The sequence below is a fragment of the Colobus angolensis genome, unplaced genomic scaffold (genome assembly GCF_000951035.1).
Source record: "Colobus angolensis palliatus isolate OR3802 unplaced genomic scaffold, Cang.pa_1.0 Scaffold89, whole genome shotgun sequence".
NCBI lineage: Eukaryota > Metazoa > Chordata > Mammalia > Primates > Cercopithecidae > Colobus > Colobus angolensis.
In genome coordinates this window covers 422,375-431,077 of record NW_012122820.1, presented here as the reverse complement: position 1 = coordinate 431,077, position 8,703 = coordinate 422,375, and the positions used below count along the sequence as shown (strand labels likewise).

At 63.1% G+C, this 8,703-nt stretch overlaps 1 protein-coding gene across 2 annotated transcripts; it reads left to right on the top strand.

Moving 5' to 3' along the window:
* The first annotated feature begins 244 nt into the window (after positions 1 to 244).
* Positions 245 to 8,143, top strand: TNFRSF14 (tumor necrosis factor receptor superfamily, member 14). Of its 2 annotated transcripts, XM_011930982.1 has the most exons (9): positions 245 to 683; positions 1,003 to 1,158; positions 2,079 to 2,187; positions 2,677 to 2,802; positions 4,164 to 4,319; positions 4,967 to 5,057; positions 6,020 to 6,171; positions 7,203 to 7,234; positions 7,463 to 8,143. In XM_011930982.1, exons 2-9 carry the CDS (start codon positions 1,090 to 1,092, stop codon positions 7,577 to 7,579), a joined length of 852 nt encoding a protein of 283 aa, XP_011786372.1. In that variant the 5' UTR covers positions 245 to 683; positions 1,003 to 1,089; the 3' UTR covers positions 7,580 to 8,143. The 2 variants fall into 2 exon arrangements, with proteins under 2 accessions (XP_011786372.1, XP_011786371.1); XM_011930981.1 differs by having other exon boundaries at positions 573 to 1,158.
* Positions 8,144 to 8,703: the final 560 nt, after the last annotated feature.

Below are 8,703 nucleotides of genomic sequence, written 5' to 3'. Positions count from 1 at the left end.
AGTCCTGGGCCAGGCGTCCAGCAGGTGGGCTTGCTGGAGGTGGGATTTCCTGGTGTGGAGCGGGAGCTCCCAGAGCGGGTGACCGGGACCTGCTCTGGGCAAGCACAGGCGGTGCGTGACAGACCTGGGTTTCCATTGGCTGCACCATGTCCAGCAGCAGGAAGGGGCCACGGGGCACTAGTGTCGTCACATGGGTCACAAGGTTCCATGTGATGCGGGTAGTGAGGCCATCACGAGGGACTCACTGGTGCCTGCCTTGGGGCTCTGGGGCTGTGGGCCGCCTCCGTGCAGTGGTCTCCCCACCGCCAGGCTCTGCAGGGCAGGGAAGCCCAGTGGGGCACAGGGAGCCAGGAGGCTGGGGTGCAGGGTCCACAGGGAGACCGGGTGAGGCCAGCAGCCTTCCCAGCCTGAGGAGCGTCTCTGCAGGGGGGTAAGAGCTGCCCTTCCACCCTCCCAGGGGACGGGCGGGGGCCCTCTGCGCTTTTCCCATCCCTCGCACAGGAACACAGCCCTGGTGGGCCTGTGACTGAAACTGGCCAGACCGCATTCTGGCGGTTTGATTCAGAAGGGAAGTTTACCCTGTTCAGCAGAAGTTGAGATGGGAACAGGAAACCCACAGGGCCCCTTTATTCGGCAAAAATGTCAGTCAGCGCCACGGGGAGCAGCCGGGGGTCCCTGAGTGTGTGAGTGAGGTGGGGAAACACAGATGCACTTTGGGGGGCTCCCCCTTCTACAGGAAACTCATGGCCGACTGGAACGGTGCAAGGGGAGAACTCGCCCCTCCCATCAGGCACCTCCGTCACACTGGCCCTTCCCCTCGGCTTTGCCTGGACAGCTCCTGCCTCCCGCAGGGCCCACCTGTGTCCCCCAGCGCTGCTCCACCCAGCAGGCCTGAGCCCCTCTCTGCTCCCAGACACCCACTGCTGCCCACTCTCCTGCCACTGGGGTTCTGAGGCACAGCTTGTCACACCGAGGCGGTTTCTCTTTTGCTTTCTCTTTTAGCCGACGGTCGCAGCAATGGCGCTGAGTTCCTCTGCTGGACTTCATCCTGCTAGCTGTGTTCCTGGGCTGCCAGTCTGAGCCTGAGGCATGGAGCCTCCTGGAGGCTGGGGGTCTCCTCCCTGGAGACCCGCCCCCAAAGCCGACATCTTGACGCTGGTGAGCCTCGCAGATCCACTTCTGACCCTAGGGCCTCCCAGAGATTTCTTCCCCATGCCCCTGTCCTGGCCGTTGCTGGGTCCTGCGTCCAGCCTGTCCCCGGCTGCCCGGGGCTCTCGGGCCAACCCAGACCCCCAGCACTGGGCTTACCACAGTCCGACCCAGCAGACCTCTTCCTGTGTGTGCTCCCCGCTCACCACTCCATCCACGGGCAGCTGGTGAGCCCCCATTTGGCAGGATGTGGGCACTTCTGGGGGCTGGGTGTCTCTGGGCGTCTCTGGGCGGGGCCCTGGAGCAGGTGACCCAACCCTCCGGCAGCCCTGACCTTGGTGACAGGTGATAAGATCAGTGTGCAGCAGGGGGCTGGATAGGGGTGGGGACACCCTCCGTGCTCATGTGACCCTCCTGTCTGTCCATCCCCTTTCCCCATCAGGGGCTCCCTACTGCCCATGAGCCAGCCCAGGAACGAGGCCACAGCAGAGCCACCCTCCCTGATGTGACCCACTGTCTGGCTTGTGAGCCCCTGGGGCCCGTCCCTGGCTGCCCCTGCTGGCTCTTCGGGGTCAGCAGATCCAGCCTAGGCCAGCAGGGGGCCGACAGGTTGTCTGCCCAGGGGGCTCAAGGCTCCCAGGTGTGGGGTGGGGGGTCCCTGGCGAGGGCAGAGTGCCAGTTCCCAGGGCTTCATGCTGCAAGGCAGGGTCATCACGGCTGGAGGAAGGGCGGTCCCTACTCGGTCCCGGGCTCCACGGGTCGGCAAGGTTGTCCCATGAGCCTGGCCCGGGGTCCGCTTCTCTCCTCTCTACCAGGCACTGCCGCTCCTCCCCACTGCACAGAGGGGAGACTCAGGCTGTGATGCCAAGTCTGGCAGAGCCCACAGGGGCAGCCAGGACATCTCCCAACGCCTGTCCTGATCCCCTTAGGTGCTGTATCTCACCTTCCTGGGATCCCCCTGCTACGCCCCAGCTCTGCCCTCCTGCAAACAGGACGAGTACCCAGTGGGCTCTGAGTGCTGTCCCAAGTGCAGCCCAGGTATGTGAGGCCCTTTGGCGGCAGCTCTGTGGGCCGAGGGCAGACACTCTTGCCCTGTCCTGCCCTAGACACCCCTGTGTTCTCTGCTCCCTGGCCATGGGTGTGGGCCCAGGTGCACAGACATTGAGGGTAGGAGCCCCAGGCCGGCAGCTTGGACTCTTCACCCTGGGGGACCCTCACAGCCACACTGCACGGGGAGTGGTCTGAGAGGTGTGGCTGACCCGCCGTGACCAGAGACACGGGCTCATACCAGGGCCAGGCCAGGTGTCCCGGGAGGCCCCACGTGCTTCCAGAACTTTCTGATTTTCCCCAGAGCGGCTCCACTCATGGCTGACGGGCTGCTGTGTCCCTTGGGGAACAGCTCATGGGCCATTTGAGTCCCCTTAGCTGGTGTCTCCCTGCTCGGGTTCCGGGCGCAGGCGGAATGGTGGACGGGCTCCCGAAGGGGCCTCCTGCAGACTTGCGAAGTTCCCACTCTCTGGGTGGCAGGTTTCCATGTGAAGCAGGCCTGCGGGGAGCAGACGGGCACGGTGTGTGAACCCTGCCCTCCGGGGACCTACATTGCCCACTTCAATGGCCTGAGCAAGTGTCTGCAGTGCCAAATGTGTGACCCAGGTAGGAGGCCAACACAGCCGACCCAGCCTCCGCTCGGGCACCCCACACCCTCTCTCCATGACCACAGTGCCCCAGGAGGGCCCTGGCTGCCCCAGGCCAGGTCCCGACCCCATCTCCATGAGTGCAGCCTGCAGGGGACGCCTTCAGGCCAGCCTCCGGCCCCCGTCTACCTCTGTCTCTCCTCTCACTTTGTCACATGGGCCATCAGGTGGGCCGTCCTGAGCTTGGCGACTGACCATTAGCCCTCGTCCTTGGCTCCTCTGGTGCCCTGGGTGGGTGCCCAGACCTCTCCTGTTCCCACGTCCCTAGCTGCAAAGTGGAGTGGGGTGGTGCTGGGGCTCTCCGGCCGGCACTGGGACCTGCTGCTTCCCCACAGGGCTTCTTGTCCCTTTCTCCTCCAGATATTGGTTTCCCCATGACCTCAGGGGAAGGGGTCACCTGGAGGCTGGTGCCCACCTGAGTCCAGGCAGACAGAAAGGGGAGCCAGACCCAGAGGCGTGCCTTTGAGTCGCTGAGCGCAGAGCCTGTCCATGCGGCCAGTGGCTTTGTCCTCTTGGAGCCTCATGCCAGGCTCAGCATGGCAAGTGCTCTCTGGGGTCAGGCAGTATGGCATCTGCAGGACAGGGCTGATGGCACACCTGGGGGCAGGGCCTGAGCCTACAGAGAGGCACGAGGCAGATGGGCTAGCCATGAACAGAAGAGGAGGCTGGAGTGCTTTGGGGGTTCATGCGTGCAGGCTGGGATTTGGGGCTCACACCTCAACCTGCGTGCCCCCTTCCATGCCCCTCCCCTCTTGTGAAAGCACCTGTCTGCCTGGGCTGAGGATATGGGGGCACAGGTGGCAGGTGAGGCTGCCCTCAGGAGGGTCTCAGGCCCAGCTGGTACCTCCCCTCCACCAGTACCTGAAGAAGTAGGGTTCTCACCCTACCTGCCTCTGCCATTGGAATGGCCTGGTTTGCATAGATGGGAAACCCATCTGAGGGGCAGGTGTCTGGGGTGGGCACGTGGGGCGAGGACCTGCCTGAGTTACCCTGTCCTGGAACTGACAGTGCAAGCTTGGCATCCTGCCCATCTGGCAGAAGGCTGGTTTCTCCAGGAGGCCTGGCTCCCATTAACAACACCCTCCCAGGACCCTCCTTCAGGCCCTCATGCCACACGCAGCTCTGCTGTCCCTTGGTGTCCCTCCCAGCCTCAGGTCCTCCATGCCAGGCACCTCCGGGCACCTCATTTGGCTGAGCCAGGGGTTCAGCCTGGCCGGGGGCCCTGGCAGCAGTCCTTGGTCTGTGGATGGTGGTGTCCTGGCCTGTGGATGGTGTCCTGGCCTCCACGTATCCCTCTCAGCCCCTCTTCTTGGACCCTAGCCATGGGCCTGCGCACAAGCCGGAACTGCTCCACGACAGAGAATGCCCTGTGTGGCTGCAGCCCAGGCCACTTCTGCATCATCCAGGATGGGGACCACTGTGCCGCGTGCCGCGCTTATGCCACCTCCAGCCCGGGCCAGAGGGTACAGAAGGGAGGTAAGCAGTGGGTGGCGGACATCCTTCCCATTTCCACCCTGGTCACTAGTGCCCCGCTGTCTAGAGCCCCAGGTCTCCTCGACATCATGGCCTGCCCAGGGGCCCTGGTGAGACAGAACCTTGGCCAGCACCAGGCCCACCCACTTTAGCCCTGTCCTGGAAGCAGCCCAGTGGGGAACAGGAGATGGAGGTGGGGGAGGGGGCAGGGAAAGGCCACCCCAGGTGGCTCCACCTCGGGGTTCTGGGACTCCCCAGTCCCCAGGCCTCTCTCTTGGGTCCCAGGCATGGTGCCTGGGTTTATGGGAGTGATCACGGTCAATGCCACTGTTCAAGCTAAGTCTAGGAGGAGTAAGTGCCCAGCCCCGGCCTGGCACCTGGCCGGGCAGCCCCCACAACACTGCAGGATGTGGACACAGAGGGACTCCCGGACTCATGAAATTCCAACTACTCAAGGTCCAGGACAGCCAGAGCCACCGCCCCAGGCCTCACCTCTGATACTGCCAACAGTGGGCCTGGCCCTCCCGGCCAGGCCTCCCATCACCCGCAGAGCACCCAGGTCTAGAAGCTCACAGACAAGCAGTCCCTAGCCGCCAGCCCCTTCCCCGCCTGGTGCCCTCAGCATCCTCTTCCTATTACTCTCTTCTCAGGCACTGAGAGTCAGGACACTCTGTGTCAGCACTGCCCCCTGGGGACCTTCTCTCCCAATGGGACCCTGGAGGAATGCCAGCACGGGACCAAGTAAGTGGCCGTGGGGGAGGCCCAGCACTGTGCCCTGGGGAGGGGGCTCCACGTTGCTTCCCTGGGAGATGACCGTCTTCTCCAGCAGAAAGGCCTGAAGGTTCCACCCTGGATGGCACCCTGGTTACATGCCTGCATCCAGCAGAGCTGCATGGCTGAAGCCTGTGTGCCCCAGATAACCCCTTCCATGGGCCCAGACAAAGCCTTATCAGATCCGAGCTTCCTGGAGGCTCGGGATGGGCCTTCCCAGAAGCAGGCCCAGAGGCAGGCTGCCTCCAGAGCCCCTGTTCCCTGACACTCCTGGGTCACTGACCCAGGGTGTCCCTAAATGTCAGGGCCATGGGAGGAGCCTCTGGGCTTCAGGGGAGGGGGAAAGTGAGCACTCTGCTCTTCGTCTGCCTACGGGAGGACACCTTCAAACGCTGACCCCGGGCCCCTGGTTGACCTGAGACTTCAGAGCTTCTTGAAAGGAGCTGGGGTCCTCCAGTGGAGCCTGGGATGGGGCAGGGGTGGCCCCCAGGGAGGCAGCGGTGGGGCCTTCCATCCTGCTCTGCCCTCCTCATCCTCTGGTCCTGTCCATCTCCAGCTCTAACCGTTTCTGTCCCGACACTGGCTCTCCCTCCACCTTCTGTCCTTGTCTGCCACTGGTCTCCCCTTCTCTGGGGGTCTCTGCACTGCTGGCTGCCTCCCGCTTGTCTCCCCTCTCCCTCTGCCGTCCTGTCTTCTTTGCCCAGTCTCTCCTTGTTTCTCTTCTCCTCCCTCCTTCTCTCTACCTCCCCATAGCCGGGCTTGGAAAAGTCAGACAGACCTCTGAGGTCTCATCCTGGAGCTGCCACCAGCACAGCCTCCCTGGGACCTGTCTTCACTGCCTGGGGCCCTGTGAGCCGGGGACGCTCCCTGGGACTGAGTGAACACCGGGTGCTGCACCTGCCGCTCCCACATCCTCGGCCCCGCTCCCGCAGGTGCACCAAATGGCTGGTGACAGAGGCCGGACCTGGGACCAGCAGCTCCCGCTGGGTGTGGTGGTTTCTCTCAGGGATCCTCTTCGTCACTGTCATTGTTGGCCTAATCGTACTTGGCCTAATCGTATGTGTGAAAAGAAGAAAGTCAAGGGGTGAGCACACAGCAGCCCCATCAGGGCTCATGTCCCCAGTCGTTGCCTCTCGGAGCTCTGTCCCCCCAAACCTGGGAGGTGGCCCCAGAGCTTTTCCAGGATCCACGGCTCCTCCCAGGAGAGGGAGCTGCAGGCTGGGGCAGGTGGGCTTCCTGCTGTGGCTGGAGCCCAGACGTCAGGTGACCTCCTTGGGGGAAGGGAAGGTGGGACCCCTGACCAGGGAGCCCTCTGCCACCCCTGCCCATGCACTCCATGACCCCGTGCTCCTGCCTGCCCCCCAGGGCTGTGGGGAGCAGGGCAGGCTCTGCTCAGCTGGGAGAGGCTCTGGGTTGAGGGTCAACAGCCACCCTGCTAGGGACAAGGCTATGTCCTCACTGAGTAAGGTCATTCACTCATTCATTCCTCCACCTACCCGCCCTGGTCTGGGCACCTGTGCTGTGCCTGGCCTCCTGGGCACTGACCCAGCAGTGTGGACCTGGCTGTGGCCCTGGGAGCCCTGTGCACAGACCCTGGGAATGCAGCTTCTAAGCATTGAGGTCCAAAGGGAAAGTCAGCCCCATCCTCCGGCCAGGCGGCAGCAAAGCCCCCTGATCCTCACCCAGGGCCTCCAATGCAGGGAGGTCTCAGGGCCTCAGGCTCTGGGGCAGGCGAGGGAGCAGCTTAGTTTCAGCCAGCTGGGCACCTGCTGGTGTGGTGGGCAGGGCCTCACCACTGTGAAGCACTTGTCCCCCTCCCACAGACGACGGTCGAATTAGGGTTAGTTATGCATTTGGGGGCGGCAGTTGGAGAGGTGGGCTGGGCGCCCCCAGTCCTCTCACCCATGCTGGGCCTCCTGGGGGATGGGCTGGGCTAGTAGTCCCAACACAGCTGGCCTCCTCTCCTCTCAGAGAGGGTCAGTCCCTTGGGGACGGTCTCCCAGGGAGAAGCAGGAGTTGGTGCCCCTGCCACCACCATGAGACCCCAATTGCCATGAGCCTGTGACCCCTGATCAGACACTGCCCCTCCCTGACCTGTGTGTCTGTGCATTGCAGGCGATGTAGTCAAGGTGATCGTCTCCGTCCAGGTATTGATCTCCTCCCCCTCCCCCTCCCCCCTCCCCGCTGACTCTGGTGTTTGTGGTGTACATGGTGGGGGCTCCCAGTTCTCTGAGGGTCCTGAGTCCTTCAAGTACAGCCATGGTAGCTCAGGAGAGACCCTACCTCCTCAAACTGAAAACAGTAAAATGAACCGAGAACCTGGAGTCCCAGGGGCACCTGAGCAGGCGGGGTCTCCACGCTTTGTGTGCCCGCAGCGGAAAAGACAGGAGGCAGAAGGTGAAGCCATAGTCACTGAGGCCCTGCAGGCCCCTCCGGACATCACCACGGTGGCCGTGGAGGAGACAGAACCTGCGTTCACGGGGAGGAGCTGAAACCGCTGACCTACAGACTCTGTACCCCGACGCCAGAGATACCTGGAGCGACGGCTGCTGAAAGAGGCTGTCCACCTGGTGGAACCACAGGAGCTGGGAGGCCTGGGGGCTCCCCCCTGAGCTGGCTTCCATCTCCTCCAGTGGAGGGAGAGGTGGAGCCCCTGCTGGGGTGGGGTTGGAGATGCCCCATGCCATTCCCATGGGCCAGTGAGGGCCTGGGGCCTCTCTTGTGCTGCAGCCTGAGCTCCCCAGAGCCCTGAGGAAGAGCGCCAGTTGCCTCGCGCTCACGGACCACACACCCAGCCCTCCTGGCCAGCCCAGAGGGCCGTCCAGACCCCAGCTGTCTGCCCGTCTGAATATTGTGGGCTCAGCAGAACAGGCCCTGGGCACTGCCTCGTGGCCAAGGCTGGACTGGGTTGGCCACAGTGTGGCATTGAATGTATATCACATTTAAAGTAATTTTCTAAATTGGATTTGAATTTGGCTCCTGTTTTCTATTTGTTGTGAAACAGTATATTTGGCGAGATGCTGTGGGAAGATGTAAATATCTTGTTTCTCCTCAAACTGTCGCCTCCCAGTGTTTCTTGCTGAACAAGGAGTTCCAGGATGGCTGCTGGGCTGTTTGGGGGATGTCTGACCTCCTCCTGCACGCTGGGGGGTTCACTCCACCCTCACTCCACCCAGGGAGGAGCCCCACCCGCTCCTTCGCATCCCAGCAGCTGAGCTCTCAGTGGGCTCTCCTGATCTCGGGGACTGTCCGAGGCTGTTGCTGTTGATTCTGATGCTCAAATGGCCTCAGATTTGCCCAGCAGACACCCCAGATCTCTATCAGACCTGCACTTCCTGACTGTGTTCATGGAGAAATCCCAGCATCAGTGACGCCCACTGTGCCCAGCTCCCCCCCAACCCACCCACACCGGGAACCCGCCAGGCCCAGGTCCCGCTGGCAGGGGTGTCCCCAGGCCTCTGAGCCACACATGCGTTTTGTGCTTGGGATGTGGCCTGTTTTCCCACGTCTGGAGTTAGAAGCGGTGAGGGGAACGACCCCGCCGCCATGCCATGAGGATGGAGGAGCCACACAGCCCTTCTGAGCACGCCCTCTCCACCCCGACCTGCCCCCCTCC